The 22,206-nt window shown below is 38.4% G+C and overlaps 1 protein-coding gene and 1 long non-coding RNA gene across 2 annotated transcripts; both read right to left on the minus strand.

Annotated features, from left to right (window-relative positions):
- Nucleotides 1–451: 451 nt before the first annotated feature.
- Nucleotides 452–2,250, minus strand: LOC128318890 (uncharacterized). Its single transcript, XR_008302318.1, has 3 exons — nt 2,081–2,250; nt 1,654–1,830; nt 452–1,473 (listed from the first exon to the last, which is right to left on the minus strand). It is a non-coding gene; the product is annotated as an uncharacterized LOC128318890 (long non-coding RNA).
- A 2,704-nt stretch (nt 2,251–4,954) lies between these two features.
- LOC117597971 (NLR family CARD domain-containing protein 3-like) lies at nt 4,955–15,271 on the minus strand. The gene is made up of 6 exons (XM_053236998.1): nt 14,823–15,271; nt 14,252–14,362; nt 11,174–11,228; nt 10,812–11,016; nt 8,745–10,524; nt 4,955–5,246 (listed from the first exon to the last, which is right to left on the minus strand). The coding sequence occupies exons 1-6, from the start codon at nt 14,873–14,875 to the stop codon at nt 4,985–4,987; spliced, it is 2,466 nt and encodes an 821-aa protein (XP_053092973.1). The 5' UTR covers nt 14,876–15,271; the 3' UTR covers nt 4,955–4,984.
- Between the last annotated feature and the right edge of the window lie 6,935 nt (nt 15,272–22,206).

The raw sequence follows: 22,206 nt of genomic DNA on the forward strand, positions 1-22,206 counted from the left end.
AAACAATATTTGAAAAATTGTCATGTGACTATTGTTGGGTAAAAAAATTGTACTGAAATTTTTAAAGTTTTAAATAAAGTAATAAAACCACTTTTCTGCTAAAAATATTTCCTTTTTGTATAAAAAAGGGCCACTTTGCTCCCAGCATGAACATTTAAGTATCTGATTACATTAGGTCTTTAGAGTTTGGACAATATAATTATATTCATGAACTGACCCAGGCCAATTGCCTTAATGCTGGTAGTCAGGGACTGATCACAGGTCAGGTAACAGGGGAAAAGCTCTTATGGGGCTCTATATTCATGTTCACTTTGTTACTAATAGTGTTGTGTGTGTGCACACACACACACAAAACTAGCTAGCTAGGTTCATTTGGCTGGGAAATAAATCAGTAGAATGAACAGAATGCAGTCTGGTTATGATCAGAAACGTGTTTTATTGATGGGTAAAAGTAAATGCATGTCTGACTGACACATGCTTTGTTTGAAGCTAACATTACCACATTATTTACTGGACATCAGCCACCACTAGCACACTCACAGCATCACACACTGCTCTATAGTAATAATTAATGCAGGCAGTGGGGCATATGGGGGGGTGTGTTCACTCTGAACAGCTGAGACTCTCACTGTCACCATGGTTACGATAAGATTCCTCTTGAACAGTCAGAAAGTCCAGCTCAGAGTTCATGAATCGTGACACAACATTGAAGTTTCTCAGTGTGGTGGAACACGTGTTAGTCCTGGTAGTGGTCGATGCTAAGAGTAATTACAGTACAGTCCACACACACCTGAACTGTTGTGTTTCAGTCACAGTCACTGTTTATTTTGTACTACACATAGTGTAAATGACATACACACAACACATATACAAAACTATTAAATAACAGGAATATATACAGTGCATGTAGTTAAGTTTCAGTTACTGTTTTTTAGTTTAAAAATCTAAATACCTTAAATAATCAAAATATCATGATTACTATCAAAACAAATTAGCAAACAAGGAACAATTATTTGAATAAAAAAAAAAAATTTAATCAATATTACAACTGTGAATCAATCATCTGTGGAGAAGCAAATGTTTCACTGTCATGGTACAACAAACTGAATAAAACTGTTGAGCAGAAACACACTCTGAATAAGTAGATAAAAAATGTGAGTGTGTATTTGTGTAATCAGTGTGATGATGTGATGATATCTCTGTGTTGTGTGTAGATGCTGAAGGATTTGATTTTGGACTGTAAAATATGTTATTAAAGCCTGAAGTAACTTGTAGCTGAGTGGATAAAAGGATGTGATCAGTCATGGTTATTGTTATGGAACTTCTACATCTGAATATGAATGATTCAGCTCCCAAACTGCTGGAAATGTGGGACGGGTTCTAACGCTTCACCAAACTGCTTTATCCTGGAAAAGAGGTTTGAGGTGAGACTCCTGTCATACGCCAGTCCTGGTGAGTTTACAATCCTTAATGCTTAAAGACAGAGAAGAGCATCAGTGTAAACAAACATCATCAGCATAAACACCAACAAACACCAACACACACACACACACACACACACACACACATAGTAAAAGTGACAAGATAATGCAGTATACAGTGAATATTAAATATCATACAGTACAATAAAGAGGCAGTAAGTCAGTAACTCACTGTAGTGTCTCCAGTTTACAGTGTGGATCCTTCAGTAGATCAGAGAGCAGCTTCACTCCTGATTCTCCTGGATTATTACCGTTCAGATCCAGTTCTCTCAGGTGTGATGAGAAGTTTGACCTCAGAGCTGAAGCCAGAGCAGCACACCCCTCATCTCTAATACGGCAGTAACGCATCCTGCAAGAAAGAAAACTTTCTCACCCTTAACACACTCAGTTTTAGCATTGAAAACGTGAACTACAAAAAATCTTTATATACAGAACATTTACTCTCCATCTCACACACACAACAATGAAACTATATCAGATCACTACAATTACAATTACCACAGATGAGAACTGGATGTTGCTGTTTTTATTAAAACTCTGCTCTGTGTGTATGTGTGTGTGTGTGTGTGTGTGCGTGTGTGTGTGTTTGATGATCTTACTCCAGTGTCTCCAGTGTACAGTGTGGATTCTCCAGTCCAGCAGAGAGCAGCTTCACTCCTGAATCCTGCAGTTTATTGACACTCAGGTCCAGTTCTCTCAGACTGGAGGAGTTTGAGCTGAGAACTGAGGACAGAACTCTACAGCTTTCTTCTGTCAGATTACACTTCCACAGCCTGGAAGAGAAATGATGAAATATCAGAACACTGATCTCAAACACACAAACACAGCCATAATACAGCTAAAGTTTAACATGGAACAGAAATGCCAGTGTGTTTCTCTCACACACAGAAATCAGAGGACAGGACACCACATCAGCACATTTACAGGAGCAGGGACGTCTTTCTGCACTCCACAATCTCTCAGCTACAGTTTATTATAAGACCATTAGGTCGTGTACATAACACACACATGTGAGAGCGAGCAGCCTACAAACAACACACTCTGACCTGTGTTCAAGTTTCTACAACCAACACTGCAGATATAGTGCATTTTATTACAGAAAATAAAGAATTATAGAACTGTACACTACCAGTTAATAACATGCCAATTCTAGTGGTACTTTACAGTGAGGTCAATAAGGCAATTTCTCTGATGCTGTCTATCCTCATGGAGCCGGTACCATCTCCAGCTTTATAACAGATTCTGAAAGCGTGTCCAGTGAACTTTTCTGATTTTTCTGGAATGTAACAAACACAAAAGTCAAAGTAAATCTGATCAAATATTATTAGGTGGCTGTTGTTGTCAATGTTCAATAACAGTTTCCTGATTTAGGAAACAGATTGTTGTTTTGAAACACAGGACATCTGGTTCAGGAGTTGAATGAAGTTATATATTAAAAAAACATAATAAATAAATGAACGAATAAATTAATAAATAAATGAAAATAAAGGCGTTAGAATTTGTAAATGAAAAAATGTTTTCTTTTTGCAGCAGCCCTGATTTTTCACTGTTTTTCAGGGTATAGTGATAGGGTTCACATGAAAAACCGTCTGATACAGACCACGCCCACTTCCTGTTTAAATCCAAATACAAAAACAAGTACGAATATTTTGGGCACTAAACAGATACAGATACAGATAATAGCATTGTGTTACACCTCTAGCAGAGACACAAGATCTAAACAGCTATAATTACAATTCATAAGTACAGTTTTTATTTATTCATGATATAGAACTAATCTAGAAAGTAAATCAGATTCTCACATACACATTTCACTTTCTTACAAACATTTAAATCAGTGTTTGTGTGTGTGTGTGTGTGTATACCTCAGTATCTCCAGTGTACAGTGTGGATTCTCCAGTCCAGCAGAGAGCAGCTTCACTCCTGAATCCTGCAGTTTATTGTTAGTCAGGTCCAGTTCTCTCAGACTGGAGGAGTTTGAGCTGAGAACTGAGGACAGAACTCTACAGCTTTCCTCTGTCAGATTACACTCACGCAGCCTGAAAGAGAAATGATGAAATGTTTGATTTATTTATCTGATTGTGAAATGAGGTGTTTCCATCAGTTGGGAAACAAACTGTCTACCTGAACACAAGGTTCTAATGTCAGGATAAAAATATAAAATGAACAGCCTGTGTATAAACTTGGACTGCTCTTGGACAGATCCATGTGTCTCAGCTCATATGAGACGATGTATTTAACTTTCTGAAACAAGATAATAACAGAGAGGCCACTCTGAACAAACACGTCTCTTTATTTCTAGCAGAGAGTTTTTCATACAGTGTGTTCAGCAGCTCTGGGGAAAGTTCTGCTGGAGAACATTTACACATTTACACACTGTCCTTTACTGCTTCATTACAGTGTGTTCAGTGTGTAGATCAGTGTACATTGTGAACACATTTACTTTCCATTACAAACATTTTCTGGAATATTTTTGCTCCCATAGAACAATAGAAACAGGTCTATAAAATGGTAACAGCTCCATGAGGACAGATAACATCAGAGATATTGACTTATTGACCTCACTGTAAAGTAAGACTAGTACTGGCATGTTATTAAAGTAAATGTGTGTGTAATGTACACTGATCTACACACTGTAGAAATAAATGCACTTTGTTCTGATGTGAGAAGTGATGTAGATATTTCAGCATTAACGCAAAGTTGAATTTCACAGAGATGATAAAACAGTTGGTGTTCTTTGTTCTTTGGACCTTCATCTTTCACACACAGATACAAATCACACAAACACAAAACTCAACATCAGAAACAATGCTAATCCACACCATATAAAAATACACCCTTTAATTTTTTATTCATATAAAACACTGGGCCTCATTTATCTCACTGGATACAAATGAATTTATTCATAAACCGCATCTAGGAGCATTTACACAGGAAATCTTTAATGTGTGAATTAAAAATGTAATAATGTGGAAAATCTAGAAGCTGTTGAGAGAAAAGGTTGATGAGGTGTTGGATCAGAGTTAAATGGGCTTGGCCACTCACAAGAGCTAGCGCTAATTTAACCACTAATTTAACCAACACAACAACCTTGTGCCATTCCTGTGCATGTCCAAGTTTATCAGCGCTTGGATTTCTTGTTATTGTCACGTTTCAGACAGAGAGAAGTGACTGATTGTAGCGTGAGAGGCTGAAGAGCGCATCAGTGTGAGATTTCTGACCAACAGTCACTGAGACACTTTAAACTATTTAAACACAGCAGTTTCTCTGTGTGATGCTCGGTGTCCATGATCACCTGCGTACAGTGTGGATCTCTTTTTCTCACCTTTCATGTCAAACCATTTTCTTTTCACCTCACAACATTCACACCTAATTCACCTTTCCGGTAAACTGTTTCCAGATTTTGGCCTTCCCAGGTGCTGTTATACTGATTAATGATATTTTATTGGTGTAGATGTGAGTTAAAATAACTTCCATTTACCTTTTATGGAGTTTTGGTGTCACTAAATACAAATGAGATGTGGTGTGCATGCATTTCCACTTGGCATTCTTAATGTGTGTGTGTGTGTGTGTGTGTGTGTCTGTGTGTACCCCAGTATCTCCAGTGTACAGTGTGGATTCTCCAGTCCAGCAGAGAGCAGCTTCACTCCTGAATCCTGCAGTTCATTTCCACTCAGGTCCAGTTCTCTCAGACTGGAGGAGTTTGAGCTGAGAACTGAGGACAGAACTCTACAGCTTTCCTCTGTCAGATTACACACACGCAGCCTGGAAGAGAAATGATGAAATATCAGAACACTGATCTCAAACACACAAACACAGCCATAATACAGCTAAAGCTGAACATGGAACAGAAATGTCAGTGTGTTTCTCTCACACACACAAATCAGAGGACAGGACACCACATCAGCACATTTACAGGAGCAGGGACGTCTTTCTGCACTCCACAATCTCTCAGCTACAATTTATTATAAGACCATTAGGTCATGTACATAACACACACATGTGAGAGCGAGCAGCCTACAAACACTACACTCTGATCTGTGTTCAAGTTTCTACAACCAACACTGCAGATATAGTGCATTTTATTACAGAAAATAAAGAATTATAGAACTGTACACTACCAGTTAATAACATGCAGGGAGGCACGAGTCAATCTACTAGCAGGTCTAAGGCCTCTGTCTTTCAAAGATTAAGAAATCTAAATCATCTTTTTTGCGTTTAACAAATAGGACTGTTTTGGATTTTTTTTGTGATCAAATTTATTCATTCGCTCTGATCAAGCACATCAACATCATAAAACAAGACAGTACAGGGCAGTATACAAGAATGACAGAAATCTGACCACATTAAGACAGGAAAAATCAACTACTTGTATGAACACTCACATAATCTGATACACACAAACACAGAGAACACACACAGACAGACACACACAGGCTCTGAGTCTAAGTTTTGGAAAATAAAGAGATACAAGTGTTACAGGTTTTATAGGAGACTTTCGAGGGCATTGATTGCCTTACACCAGTGATTCATGTTAACCTCATTAGCACCATTAATTTGAGCTGTTGAGAGTTCCATGTAGATTACATCTATAAAAGAGTCCATGCTCATGCTATAACAGAGAGAGACTGAGGAGGTTTCCAGTGGACTGCAGGCATTTTCTTGACAGCAGTGAGTCTGGCAGGAACTATTCATTTTTTGAGTTCAGAAAAATTAAGCGCAGACAAATCATTTAGGATCAGGACCACCGGTGGACACTCCCAGAACATATAGATAAATTCCCTTTTCCTCTGCAGATGGAGAGTTGAAGATGAAGACGTTTGTTTTTCCATATGAATGTGACACAACAGAATGTAATTTTTTCCAGAAGTTGGTTGGTGTGGAGGGGGTTTGGGAGTGGAAGAAATGAATCCTGAGCTGCAGAATCCCAAGCCTCACCAGAGAGCGGAAGTATGGTAGATTTATTCCAGTTTATCGTGTAGTTTGATATTTTGGAAAAAGTATTGATAACTTTAAATGTTTCCTGAAGTGAAGATTTAGGGCTCTGCAAATACAGTAAGATATCATGCGCATAGAGGCTAATTTTATCTTGTGTGTTTATGGTATGAATTCTGTTGATTTTACTATTCTGTCTTATAGCTATTGCAAGCGGTTCTATGAAAATGGCAAACAATAAAGGGCAGAGTGGACATCCTTGCTGTGTTCCTCGGTGAAGTGTAAATATGGGAGAAATGATCCCATGTGTGGTGACTGTGGCTTTTGGTGCAGTGTACAATATTTTTATCCAGTGGATGAACGACTCCCTGAAGCTAAATCTGTGTAATGTGTGGAATAGAAATGTCCAGTTGACATTATCAAATGCTTTCTCAGCTTCCAGTGATGCAATGATTGCATTAATTTTGGACTGTTGAGAAATATTTATCAGGTTAAATAATCTATGGATGTTATCTGAAGAGTACCTTTTTTTTTGATAAAGCCTGGTTGATTGGGGTGGCGTAGTGTGGAGGTCACTGTTTATAGTCTGGTGGCTGAAGCTTTTTTCTCAATTCAGAGAGTGTTTGATCATCTAAGTTCTTAGTGTATCTATCCGATAATTCTTTAATCTTCTGTTCCAGCTGGAATTTCTAATTCCAATTGTTTTTCTTCTTATATGATGAATATGATATTATTATTCCCCTGATTACTACTTTTGCTGTTTCCCATAATACTCATGCTGTAGACTCTGGGGAGTCGTTCACTTCCATAAAGGATGTCCACTCTCTTCGTATTAATGTAATAAATTCTGGATCTTTGAGTAGTGAAATATTGAGGTGCCATATAGGAGAAGATTTTGTGTACGGTTCTATATTTAGAGTTAGAGATACAGGTGCATGCTCACTGATTATAATTGGGTGTATTGTATTTGTTACATATGTCTTTAATTTATTGCTTATAAGAAAATAATCTATTCTGGAAAATGATTGATGAACGGGAGAAAAGTATGAATATTCTCTCAATGTTGGAGTGAATAATCTCCAACTATCGCCAAGGCCAAAGTCATTCATATGTTTTATTATTAGTAGTGGTCGATAAATGCTTCCAAGTTCGTTAAGTCCGCCACCGTACAAAATTCTTTATCTATATTCAAACTGCTCAGGGCTTGTTGTTACACGATTGTGTTTAGATTTACTTTTTTGACTCTTTTTTTTTTAATTTCTAGATTAATAGTATAAGTCCATTCAGGTGTTACCAGCAGGCGCCGACATGATTGTTGTATTTTCACCTCCAGGTCCGTGGTCTCATGTTACTCACAGCATCTCGTGCTCACCCCCCTCCGATTTTACACAGACACTGGTTCAGGTGTTTGGTGTGGACCCGGGTACAGGTGGAGTGTTCATATTACATCCAAACTAAAGAGAAAGTTTGATCTGTCCAAACCAAAAAAGGTATGTGTGAAAGCTTCCTTATTCTCTCTCACATGTGTGCCTCAGTGCAGATAGGGCTGTGCCATATGGTGATACATATAATAGGACGAGAAAATAGAATAATGAATAATAACTATTCATAGGGATTTTCCTATATCCTCTATATCGCCAATGTCGCAAAAGCTACATTTCAGCAGCTGATTTATGTCACTAAGGTCAGAGCTAGGAGCTACTAGCAGTGTGCTGTAACTAAAACAAAAACAAGCATGGAGGATTGTGACAGAGCGAAACTCCCCACAACACTCCAACACAGAACAGGCATCAGCCCAACTAAAAGATGAGGAACTGCTACCTAAAACTGGATGTGGTAATGTCAATTGGACTCCTGAAACTTGAAGTTGAATAGAGTGTTTTAATATTTACTTTTTAGATACTGTATTCATATTGTTTCAATTTTGACGGTGTTATGTTTTTCTTGTTCTGATTTGTGAAATTTCTGTTCAGTGTCACTTTCAAATCAAAGGAGAAAAGAAAAAGTGCCTTTCACTGGTGTTTAGTTCACAAAATTCACAAAAAGCAGTGATGCATGCACAAAGTTATTTTGAATAGATCATTTTTACAACAATTTTAGAGAAAACGTAATCAATTGTGGTATAAGATTGTGTCCATATCACCCAGCCCTCAGTGCAGACATAACATGATAGTGTAAAAAGTGAAACAGTCTTTTGTAAAATTACCTAAGGTTTGTTTAAAGATGATTAAAGTAACTGTTAACAAGCATTAATCCAAACAGTGCAGTTCAGTGTTACATTAAAATAACGATCCATGCAGTAATACATTTATAAATAAAAATACTCACTCAGCTTTTCTGGTGGCTTTGACCACTGGCAGCAGCCTCAGAAGACATTCCTCTGATGGGTCATATTTTCTCAAATCAAACACATCCAGCTCCTGTTCTGAGTTCAGTAACACAAACACCAGAGCTGACCACTGAGCAGGAGAGAGACTGGCCCCATAGAGGCAACGGTCATCTCCTCTGTTGAGGTAAGTTTGTATTTCCTGCACTAGAGAATGATCATTCAGTTCATTCAGACAGTGGAACAGATTGATGGATTTCTCTGGAGATGGATTCTCCCTGATCTTCTCCTTGATGTACTTGACTGTTTCCTGTTCGCTGTGAGAGCTGCTTCCTGTCTGTGGCATTAAGCCTTGTAAGAGAGTCTGATTGGACTCCAGGGAGAGACCCAGAAGGAAGCGGAGGAACAGGTCCAGGTGTCCATTCTCACTCTGTAAGGCTTTGTCCACTGCACTCCTGAGGAAATCAGACATGTTTGACTTTTTGTAGAGATGCAGAATGCTAGGGCTTTGCTCCATTAACACATTGCTTTTTTTAAAGATGAAAGACAAAAATACATATAAAGCAGCCATAAACTCCTGAACACTCAGATGTACAAAGCTGAACACCTTTCCCAGGTGAAGCCCAAACTCGTCTCTGAAGATTTGGGTACAAACTCCTGAGTACACTGACACTTCTCTGACATCAATGCCACACTCTCTCAGGTCTTCCTCATAGAAGATCAGGTTTCCTTTCTCCAGCTGTTCAAAAGCCAGTTTTCCCAGTGCCAGGATAGTCTCTCTGGTCTGCTGAGGATCAGGGTCACATTTCTGATGGTACTTTTGGTCCTTGTGTTTGATCTGAAAGATCAGGAAGTGTGTGAACATTTGAGTCAGAGTCTTGGGGATCTCTCCACTCTCTGCTTCACCCAACATTCTCTCTAGAACATTGGCTGAAATCCAGCAGAAGACTGGGATGTGGCACATGATGTAGAGGCTTCTTGAAGACTTCATGTGTGTGATGATTTTATTGGCCAGGCTCTGATCACTGATCCTCTTCCTGAAGTACTCCTCTTTCTGAGGATCACTGAAGCCTCGTACCTCTGTTACCTGGTCTACCCACTCAGGAGGGATCTGATTGGCTGCTCCTGGTCGAGAGGTTATCCAGAGGAGAGCAGAGGGAAGCAGATTCCCCTTGATGAGGTTTATCAGCAGCACATCCACTGAGGCTGACTCTGTCACATCACACAATCTCTCATTGCTCTGGAAATTTAGAGGAAGTCGACACTCATCCAGACCATCAAAGATCAACACCACGTTGTAGGACTCACAGTCTATTAATTCTAGATTTCTCCTTTCTGGGAAAAAGTGATGAAGAAGATTCATCAGACTGAGATTTTCCTGCTTCATCAAATTCAGCTCTCTAAAGGGAAGTGGAAACATGAAGAAGACGTCCTGATTTGCTTTTCCTTCAGCCCAGTCCAGAATGAACTTCTGCACAGAGACTGTTTTTCCAATTCCAGCAACTCCTTTAGTCAGCACAGTTCTGATGGACTTGTCTTTAAAGAGGTCATTACATTTGATGGGTGTCTCCTGTGTTGCTGGTCTCCTGGACGCTGTCTCAATCTGTCTCACCTCATGTTCATTATTGATGTCTCTACTCCAACCCTCTGTGATGTAGAGCTCTGTGTAGATCTCATTCAGAAGTGCTGAGCTTCCATGCTGTGAGATTCCTTCATTAATTCTTTTAAACTTCTCTTTCAGGCTGGATTTCAACTTTGACTGATACACAGAGGCCACAGACTCTAATAAACAAAGTAATATCATGTGTTAATGCAAAATTACTGAGCACAATATAAAATGTAAATCCTTTCAAATGCTGCTGTTCATTCCTGATTCATGTACTAAATATTACTGAAGGAACAGGACCATTGTACAGAGTAACCACAAGCTGGACCACAAACAGCACAGAAAAGAACCAGACGTACATGATACTAAAATCAAACTTAAAACTGAAAGTCTTAATATCTAAAACAATTTCCTCTCTCTAAAGTGAACCTGATGGAATAAAGCCATGACTCAGAGCTCTTACTGTTGTGCAGTGTGTTAGCGAGATCTGTGTGGTTCATGTTCTTCAGGACGTGCAGTGTGATCTTCAGCGCTCCCTCTCTGACACTGTGCAGATCCTCCTCATCCTCCACCTCCCTCTCAGTGCATGCTGGGTAATCTGGACTCAGGAGCTTCCTAAACCTCTTCAGCTCATTCTTTATCAGAGTGATGACTTTGTGTTCCAGCTCCTGGTTAGAAACACACAGTAACAGATCTAAATATTATAATGTTACACAGAGAGGTATGTTTTGATTTTATGAAAAGAAAAAAAAAAAACCTCTGTCTATTACCACGATTACCCATAATTCTGCTGCACATCGATTAAACAACACAAGTCACACACACCTTGAATATGGACTCCAACTGATTTCTGCTGATGTTTGATTTCTTCTTTTGTGGTCTGTGAGCAAACAAAACACATCATGTAATGTGGACTATATGATGATAATAATGATGATAGAATAACAGAATAGTGGGGAAATGCATAATAATGAGCAGTTGAGTAGTAAGAATAATAATACACAGCATAAATGTAAGACACTGCAGAATAATAAGGAAATGATGATGATAAAGTGAAAAGCTTCCTCCAACTGACTAGCTCGTTTTTCATTTTTTCTTTTTTGATTTTTTTCCACTCGACACCTCAATGCTGGAGCTCATCTGTGATTCTCTTTTACAGCTAAAACATTCACACTAGCTGTTAACAACAGTGACTAGCATGACTATTCTGGAAGAATTTTCTTAATCAAGATATGATTTGAGTATGGTTATCATGTAATCCATCAAGTATTAGCAAGAGTTAAAATACTTAGAAATGATGAGATTTAGTGCATTTAGGGAGTGACTTTATGATTTTACAAGGATATTTCTGTGTATGTGAAACAAGAAACCTAAAACAAACTGGTGTGACCTTCCAGGTGGACTGTGCTTTTGGGAAAAACAATAAGCACGCAGTTCTCATTCATAAATTGTAGCTTCTTCAGTCCAGATGTGCTCCGTCATATCTCATGGGAAGGTGTTTTTCTCTCTATCAGACTACTGAAGTGCATTGTTGAGGTTGTGATGAATGTTAACTTTTTTTAAAAAATAAAATGACTGATCTCTGTCTCTGTCATCTCTCCATGGTTAAAACTAAGATAGAGGGTCAGTGAAATAATTGTGGCAAGAGGCAGGGGTGTGATTAAAAAAAAAGAGAAGATTTCACTTAATAAGATCACTTAAGTTCTAGAAGTGTATTGTCACAGGAACACCATGCTCTGTCACCAACAGTCAGCGCCCTCTCTCCCCAGAGTTCTAATCAGCACCACCTGTCTCCAATCACCACACTCATCAGGACTCCATATAAACACACACCTCACATGCACTTTTTGTCCGGCCTCAACTAGGAATAGACCTCTTCTCTGTGAGTACCTGTGGTCATTGGAAGTGTCTCTATGGTTTCCTACATTTCTCCAGCGTTTCTCCTCCAAGACATGTGAGGTGTGTGCTCCTTTCCCTCAGTCCTTTACCTAGTGTCTCTATCTGTGTTACCCACCAGCCTGCAGTACTTATCTTTGTGTTTACCCCATCTTTGCATACCCATTGTTTGGCAAATCCTTTAATAAATTTGTGTTGGGTTCTCACCTTTGTCTCCGAGTCTGGTATATCCTGACATGTATAAAAGCATGAGCCACGACTATGTAAATCAGATGATCATCTCTGCTTTGTTGGTTGATTCAATAAAGTCTGATATTTGGCATCCAAAACTCTTTGACTTTGGAAGGTTATTTTTGTTATTCTGATCTGAAGAGTTTTGCCATGACACTATAGGCTAGTTTATATACAGGATGGCTGAGTGGATTATTGTCTAATCATGTTACACAGGTACTCTGCTTGTTACATCAGCGAGCTTCAGAGCTTTGTGTCGCCAGGTGGCTGATATTAGGATTTTAGCATCTAACTTTTGCTCACACAGCCAAAAACAGCATGAAAGCCAAGTTATAGCACTAGACATAAGTGAAATTCTCATAGTGATTTATGAGGATCATCAAGAGTGCTTTTACTGCACTATCATTTATTTATAATGAGTTCTCAGTGATTTTTCAGCTAAACCTATTGCTATTAGCATTATCATAGCTATATAGTTATCTAACATTACAATATCAAGGTGTTTAATCCAAAGCATTTACTTATTCCTTATCCATGATAAAAATCTATAAACTGGATTTGTTATGTAAAGCAGGCCACTGAAACAGTTCAAAGCTTACAGATTGTGTTTACAGACTCGTCCAGGAGCAACAGCACTAATTCCCTGTCCAGCTTCATTCCTTCATCAGTAATAAAATACTCCATCTTGGAAAAGCACTGCTAGTGTTTATCCTGGTGTTACTGCATTTCATCAGTGTTTTTCCCTGAAGCACAGTGTGTTTGCACAGTTTAGTGCAAATTAGCCTGATAATGTCCCATCTATTCTTTTATACTGAAGACTAAAATGATTAGATAGTTCTAATTTGTCATCTATAAATATTTTACTTTACATTCTATACATTGTTGACTTTACAATTTAAAAAGAATGAATTAAAAAAACCATACAGTCTATCCAATATATTTTAATCCATAGATTTAAGTATTTTATTTAAAAAAAAAAAAAAAAAGGGTCCCCATATCCTTTGTCTATTCAGTAATCCACACCATGTTAAATCATCATTCTTCTATCAGTAAAAACAAAACTAATTCTGTAGAAGCAGGAAAATGGTTTGATATGAGCCAAAGAAAATCTCAGACAGACACCCTGAAAACACATTACCTATCTATCTATTCTTTATTTTTCCTCCCTGAAGGTGGTAACCCTAGAGCTTACAGGATTTGGAGATGTGTCTTTCCTTGCCAAACAAGCTGAGATGGGGGCGGAGTGAAGGGACATTGGGGAGTGTCTATAAGATGACTGACACAAGGCCAACAAAAGTGTATTATGTGGCTTCCAGACCGATTTTTTCAGCCACATAATACACTTTTGTTGAGGCAATGACCATTGTCTTTCTTTCATGTTCTGCAAATTTCTAGGTGATGCGTACATGTAAAAATCAATTATTGCACCTTTAACACTATCGTCTTAACACAGTACACTGATTTCAGGATTTCCTAACTGACTAACATATTTAGAAACAAATGTTTGAATGAGTGAATGAATAAAGTAGTTATATTGTCATTAATTTCCCAGGTGTAAATGCTCTTCTGTAGCACCACAGACCCTCCAGCTCAGGGACTGCAGGCTGAACTGAACTCTTAAAGCAGTTTTCCTCACTGCCAGTCCGAGAGCTGCAGCACTGCACAGTTTAGTGTTTTACTGCTTCAACACCTGATAAAGCTCATGAAGGGCTTCATAATGAGACAAGTGAGTTTGATCAGGTGGAACACTGCCGTAAAACACCTCACTATACGGACCTCACATCAGGAGAACTGTCTCCGAAGGTAATTGGATCTCCCATTGACTGGTCACTCTTCATGGACACACAGCTGGGTTCTGGTGAGTCTGATCTCTTTCCCTCCATCATTCTAGAGTTACAACAGAAATATCAGCAATAATTAATACTCTGCTGTCTCAGCACTGTTAAACAATGTGTTCATCATTAAACACCAATAATTCCATCTTTTTAATTCAGCTACAGTCTGCACACTTATTCAAACAGGAGACTCACCTCATACCTCAGGAATTACTCTGATGTCAGGAGTCCCAATCACAGCTAACTGACTCAGCTGGGTCTTAAAGCCTGTAGAGTTCACTGACTCAGAGCTATGCTGCTCTTATGATACACATTACACAGTCCTTTTTACTCTTCTCTCAGTGAATGATTTCTCTAAACTGTTCTTACATCAGATCAGTGATATATTCACTGCTATTAAACACCTTAAAGCAAAGTTTAGTTCCTCTGTTAACTAGTGAGTGTTTAGAGATACAGATCTGTTCCCATGAGACGGTGTGTATTTATTGCTGGTGAATGGAAAAGTAACTCACCTCTCGTCTTTCTTTAAGTCCTGTTTTCCAGACACACTTATGTTGGAGGTCATGTCTCCTTCTCCAGATTACAGCAGGACACACGTTTACTTCACTCCAACATCGGTGTGTTAAATCAAACCCTGGTATCAACTCCTAAAATGCTGCTGCTTCTGGCTGCTTCATTCGCATTTCTCTCCTTCATCAGCAGAAATGTAACAGAACAACAAATGACTGTTGCTGAGTTTTACTTTTACTTCCATCTAACGGTTTATTCTGCAGAGGGGGAAGGGCAGTGTGTGTGTGTGAGTGTGTGTGTGTGTGTATTTTTAAGTGATTCTGCAGTAAACAGTAAACAGTGCATTTTCACATGTTATGAAACTTGTTTTATATTCAAAGTGAACAGTCTTTTTGTTATGTAGGGAAGAGCGGGGCGCGTGCTAACAGACTTTATTTAGTAGTTTCCACATACACTGGTATGACGAAACTTCCTGTCTTTCCTGGTTGCCATAGCAACACTGCATATATATAAATATATATATAATTATAAAAAATCGCACCAAAATTCGAACGACTTTGGAAGATATCAAGGCAAGATAATTTTACCATAGTGTAATTAAAATTTCACACATGTTAATTTTCAGCTCTGTGTTTAGCGTTAATTTAAAACGAGGCAAATTTATCATCATTTGACTCTTTAATCTCTGTTATAATCCTACAGTCTCTAAATGCTTATATATCCTACAGAGCTGAATATTCAGTTCCCAATCTCAGTTATGTGTTAAAACTCGCCCCGATATTACAAGAAACTCTGCCATGTAAATACACACAATTCCCTTTTATGATTTTATTTCGTTCAGCGTGAGAAACAGGCCAAGCAGGACAGACAGGAGTGTACCTGCTGCTGTTCTGTCAATGGCAGGACATGAAGTAATGAGGGGCAAGTCAAAAACAGGTGTGGTAGGGTATCATATCAGAGTTTTAAGTATACCAGTAATTTTTTTGGAAACCTGTAGTGGTCCATTACACTCCATAAATATTCCAGTGAGATAAAGTCAGATGCTTTTTTTGGTCTAAGCCTACAATAAAGTAATTTATATCTGGTGTATTTATAATCAGGTCTCTCACTGTTCTGAGGTTGTCCCTCATGTATCTTCCTTTAATCACACACATCTGCTCTATTTCTATAATCTTATTTAAAGTGTCCTGCATCCGGTTTGCAATTATTTTAGCCAGGATTTTATCATCTATATTCATTAGAATTCTCTGTCTCCAATTATTGAAATCATACTGGTGTCCTTTTTATATATTAGTGATATTGCACTATGATAAAATGATTTATTTAATGTTCCCTCCTGTAATCCTTCATTCTACAGAGCCGCTGAGAGATCTGCAATGTCTCTCCTACAGGCTCTGGAAAGTTCTGCTGGTAATCCATCAGGTCCTGGACTTTTCCCATCGTTTATCTGAGATCACTTCTTTCATTTCATCTTCACTGTCCTCTAGATGTAGTAAGTTAGTGTATTTTAATGATGGCCATGTCTCTATAAGAAGTGAGTTATTTTATTTTCCTCTATATTTAGTTTTGATGACGTGTCTTGGCATTTTTTCCTTATTTTGTCTCTTTTGTGTTTCTCATTTTCAGTAATATTTCCAGTGCTGTCTCTGATGCCTTTAATAGTCCTGTTTTCTCTGAGTTTTTACTTGTTTTATTACATTCTGTGGGTTTTCTGTGTGATTTATGTCAGGACCAGTCTGGAGCTGGACATTTGGGAATAATTCATCATTTATTCTGCATAATTCAGATTTTATTTTGGAGAAGAAATCATCATCTTTGACATTTTTGTTCTGTCTGGTTTAGAGTTGGACATAGTCTGAGACAAGCTCATTATAATGCTGCTTCTTTTACTGATTAAGTAACTTTACATTTTTGTTTTAAGTAAGCTGTTATTTGTTTTTTGAAAATATCTCACATTTCAGTGCTTGATCTCATTAAAACCTTTAAGTGTTTAATTTGTTTGACTTCCTTGGTTAATTCATGAACAGCTTGTTTGTTTGTAAGAATGTTGTATTGAGTTTGCAGTGAGCTCTCTGCTCGTTTATGTTTAAGAGCTGAAACGCTCTAAGTGTGAAAGGAATATCAACATGCTATATGCTACACTTATACACACACACACCACTTTATTAGGAACACCCCTTACTCATACATACACACACCACAAACAAGGAATAGAAGTTTAACAAAAAAAATTGGGAAAAATGGATTAAATCACAACTATAAATCAATCATCTGTGGAGAAAAAAAAATCACTGTCATGTTACAACAAACTGAATAAAGCCATGTTGAGCAGAAACACACTAAAAAAAATAGATAAAAAATGTGGAGCTAAAAATAAGCTATAAACAGCTACAACACATTGATGTGTATTTGTGTAATCAGTGTGATGATGTGATGATATCTCTGTGTTGTGTGTAGAGGCTGAAGGATTTGACTTTGATTGTAAAATATGTTATTAAAGCCTGAAGTAATTTGTAGCTGAGTGGATAAAAGGATGTGATCAGTCCCGGTTATTGTTATGGAACTTCTACATCTGAATATGAATGATTTCAGCTCCCAAACTGCTGGAAATGTGGGACGGGTTCTAACGCTTCACCAAAACTGCTTTAACCTGGAAAAGAGGTTTGAGGTGAGACTCCTGCCATACGCCAGTCCTGGTGAGTTTATCATCCTTAATGCTGAAAGACAGAGAAGAGCATCAGTGTAAACAAACATCAACAACACACACACACACACACAAAGAGAAAATATTATATAGTACACAGGGAATATTATTCAGTATCATACAGTAACAGTACAGTAAAGAGTCAGTAAGTCAGTAACTCACTGTAGTGTTTCCAGTTTACAGTGTGGATCCTTCAGTAGATCAGAGAGCAGCTTCACTCCTGATTCTCCTGGATTATTACCGTTCAGATCCAGTTCTCTCAGGTGTGATGATGAGTTTGACCTCAGAGCTGAAGCCAGAGCAGCACAACCTTATACGCACTTGGAAACACGCTCGTACACATAACGCAGTTTGTAAGTAAGGTTTAGTTCATGAAAGTCGGTCGGGATAAAAACTTTCATTCGTTTTAAGATAACTTCATTGCATTGTTTAAAAAGAGAGTGGATAAAAGGGGGGTTGACTAGCAACGTGCGTGATTCTGATTGGTTATTTGGATAGGGGTTAATCAGCGAGGAGAACAGGAAAAGAAAAAAGGGGAAAAGGAGAGAAGTTTTCTCTCCGTGAAAAAAACTAGGATTTCTGAATAACTAATGAACGGTGACCAAGTTAAAACAATAATCTAAGCGTGAGAACTTACTAGTTACGAAATGATTAGAAGGAGGGAGCTGCTGTTTCTACATGAAGTTTGCACACAGTGTATTACCTAGCTGACTAGCCTAGTTAGCTAGTCGAACTGCTAGCCTGTTGTTCAGCTCACACAGCTACACACTATTGTCTGCTGTTCACCTGTTTTCCCCTGGGAGTCGCTGAGGAGAACCAGATAGCACTGTGAGCTACCGGGTAACGCTCAGGGTTCCTCTGGCACCGCTGGATAAACGCCTGTGGACGAGTAACACGGAGCGATGCAGGTGCTAACTTCAGAAACGTCGAGCACGTAAAAGCCCAGAAAGCCGTAAAGACCAGGTACCTTTGCAGTCAGTAGAGTCATTGCTCTTCTTAGAGTGAAGAGGCCATTTCAGTCTGGGCCACACCGCACCCCAGCCACCTCACAGCCCTGCAGCTTTTGTTTTGTTTATGCATTTTCAATTTGCCAGTCTGAGTGAGAGCGAGGGCTAAGGATAGCGCGCTTGAGTAAATAATTAACTGTTAGCCAGTACGACATATTGGTTGCTTGGTTTGTTATTAACTTAATATGATTCGGGATTACTGTATGAGAAAGTAACTATTTTATACAGTTGAGTTATTTTAATTTATTTTGTCTTCATTTAGCAAGTAAACATTTTGGTTGGTGAATATTCAGTGAATTTGTTGTATTTTATATACTGGCACAAGTATAGATAGCAAAACGAGGCATTTACTTCTAGCAGTAAGTTTCCCTCAATGACACTGAAATACAGTAAGCTACAAGTAAGAGTCCAAGAGATCATATTCCTTCATCTACCATAATTTAGGAACCAACAAAATCAGATTCTGATAGCGAGTCCAGTGAACTTTTCTGATCTTTCTGGAATGTAACAAACACAAAAGCTAAAGTAAATCTGATCAAATATTATTAGGTGGCTGCTGTTGTCAACAGTAAATAACAGTTTCTTGATTTGGGAAAGACGTTGTTGTTTTGAAACACAGTTAGCTTTTTTTACTCATTCACATTAGATAGAAGATAGAAAACTTTCCAAAAAGTTCCACAGGATGTCTGGTTCAGGAATAAGTTGAATCAAGTTATATACTTAAATTAAATAAGTAAGTAAGTAAGTAAATAAATAAATGTGTTATAATTTGTCAATGAAAAATGTTTTCTTTTGCAGCAGCCCTGATTTTTTTTTCCACTGTTTTTCAGGGCATAGTGATAGGGTTCTCATGAAAAACCCTCTGGTACAGACCACGCCCACAGGTTTTATCTGAATTGCTTGGAAAATTTAAAGTTTTATCCTCTGCTAATATAAATTGGAATAAAAGTGAAGCACTACTGATAGGAAGCTGGAAAAGTGGAAAACTGAAACTTCCTGCTGGTTTACATTGGGGAAAAGAAGGTTTTAAATACTTGAGGGTCTTTTTAGGCAATGACACAACAGTGCAGAAAAACTGGGAAGGTTTAATAGAAAAAGTCAAAGGACGCCTAGAAAAATGGAAGTCTTTGTCTCCAAAATTGCCATACAGAGGACACATTTTAGTTGTTAATAATTTGGTGGCATCTTCCTTATGGCATAAGTTTGCCTGTGTAGATCCTCCTTTGCAGCTGCTATAAAAAATCCAGGCTACCCTGGTGGACTTTTTTTGGGATAAATTACATTGGGTCTCACAAAATTTCTGTTTTTGCCCAAGGAGGAAGGTGGTCAAGGACTAATTCATCTCCAGAGCAGAATTGCAACCTTTCGTCTGCAGTTTGTGCAAAGACTGTTGGATGGACCATCAAGTTTTAGCTGGCGTGCTGTTTCATGCCTGATTTTACGTAGTTTTGCAGGTTTGGGGCTGGACAAAGCACTTTTTTTGATGGATCCCCTAAAACTGGACACCTCCACGTTGCCAATTTTTTACAAGAACATTTTTAAAGTTTGGAGTCTCTTTGCTGTTCAACGACCAGAAAACTCACATTCTCTTCATTGGTTACTGGAGGAGCCTTTAATCTGTGGCTCCTGGTTGGATCTAACAGACAGTTCCTTTTTTCCTGGTCTTAGTAGGTTGCTGATTGAACACAACATTATTACTCTGAGTCAGCTACTGAACATTGTAGGGCCGGATTTCAAGAACGAAGCAGCATTAGCTCAACATTTGGGAATCAGGTCTATTCGTCTGGTTACCCAGTTGCTCATGAAATGGAAAGCGGTGTTTAAGACAACTGAAATGGACTTGCTAACAGAGTATTGTGCTGGTTCGCGAGTTCCTGATCCCAAAGACTCTTTTCCTTGTCTACTACTGTCTGTAAATGTTGAAGGGATTACACCTTTCATTGAAAATGTTGCATCTCTGTGTAAAGACTTCTTTTTAAGTACTGGTAAATCTTTGTACAGGTCTTTGTGTTTTGGTTTTTAGCAAAAAGGTTTTAAATGGGAAAGTTGATACTCCCTGGCATGATGTTTTTAAATTGGATCAAAACACAAAATCTGAGTGGAGATCCTTGTATAAACCACCGTTGACCAAGAGAACAGGTGATTTGCAATGGAGAATTCTTCATGGTGCTGTCGCGGTCAATGCTTTTATCTCAGTTCTAAACCCTGAGGTTACTTCTACATGTCCTTTCTGTTCTGACAGAGAAACCATCTTTCATGCTTTTATGAATTGTTGTAGATTGCAACCTTTATTTCTAGTTGAAGGTAATGTTTTCAGGAGTAGTAATGAGACCTTTTCTCTCGAGACTTTTATTTTAGGGTACAAATATGTGAGGAAGAAAAGATTTGTCTGTCAACTTCTGAATTTTGTCTTAGGCCAAGCAAAACTGGTCATTTATACAAGTAGGAAAAGGAAAATAGAACAAAACTTAAATCAGAACATAGTAGCCTTGTTTTCTAACTTGGTGAAGTCAAGAGTTTTGGTTGATTTTCTTTATTATAAGTCTACTGATGATTTTGTCACTTTTGAATGTATTTGGTGTTGTAATGAGGCTCCGTGCTCTGTTTTTGAGGGTGAATTGATTTTTATGCATACTTTGTGATTTTTTTTTTTTCACTGTTTTTCAGGGCATAGTGATCTCATGAAAAACCCTCTGGAACAGACCACGCCCACTTCCGGTTTAAATCCGAATACAAAAACAGTTTGTGCACTAAACAGAGACAGATAGTAGCATTGTGTTACACCTCTAGCAGAGACACAAGATCCTCTGGTACAGACCACGCCCACTTGTATATCTCCCTCTCTCACACATACAATTATTGTATGCAATATTTAGTGATAAATTGATGCTCCTAGACTACTATCTCTAGTTCAGTGTGTGTGTGTGTGTGTGTGTGTGTTACCTCAGTATCTCCAGTGTACAGTGTGGATTCTCCAGTCCAGCAGAGAGCAACTTCACTCCTGAATCCTGCAGTTTATTTCTACTCAGGTTCAATTCTCTCAGACTGGAGGGGTTTGAGCTGAGAACTGAGGACAGAACTCTACATACATGCCCACGCCATGACACTACTACCACCATGCTTCACTGATGAGGTGGTATGCTTAGAATCATGAGCAGTTCCTTTCCTTCTCCATACTCTTCTCTTCCCATCACTCTGGTACAAGTTGATCTTGGTCTCATCTGTCCATAGGATGATGTTCCAGAACTGTGAAGGCTTTTTTGGTTGTCGTTTGGCAAACTCTAATCTGGCCTTCCTGTTTTTGAGGCTCACCAATGGTTTACATCTTGTGGTGAACCCTCTGTATTCACTCTGGTGAAGTCTTCTCTTGATTGTTGACTTTGACACACATATACCTACCTCCTGGAGAGTGTTCTTGATCTGGCCAACTGTTGTGAAGGGTGTTTTCTTCACCAGGGAAAGAATTCTTCGGTCATCCACCACAGTTGTTTTCCGTGGTCTTCCGGGTCTTTTGGTGTTGCTGAGCTCACCGGTGCGTTCCTTCTTTTTAAGAATGTTCCAAACAGTTGTTTTGGCCATGCCTAATGTTTTTGCTATCTCTCTGATGGGTTTGTTTTGTTTTTCAGCCTAATGATGGCTTGCTTTACTGATAGTGACAGCTCTTTGGATCTTATC

Source organism: Pangasianodon hypophthalmus, chromosome 9 (genome assembly GCF_027358585.1).
Source record: "Pangasianodon hypophthalmus isolate fPanHyp1 chromosome 9, fPanHyp1.pri, whole genome shotgun sequence".
Classification (NCBI taxonomy): Eukaryota; Metazoa; Chordata; class Actinopteri; order Siluriformes; family Pangasiidae; genus Pangasianodon; species Pangasianodon hypophthalmus.

Excerpts from the sequence above, each read along its gene's own strand:
- LOC117597971 (XM_053236998.1), bottom strand. The coding sequence starts at position 14,875 with ATGACCTCCAACATAAGTGTGTCTGGAAAACAGGACTTAAAGAAAGAC. Across the intron at positions 14,363-14,822 it reads GACTTAAAGAAAGACGAGAG|AATGATGGAGGGAAAGAGAT; the intron begins GTGAGTTACTTT and ends TTGTAACTCTAG. Across the intron at positions 5,247-8,744 it reads AAAGCCACCAGAAAAGCTGA|GCTGCGTGTGTGTAATCTGA; the intron begins GTGAGTATTTTT and ends TTTCTCTTCCAG.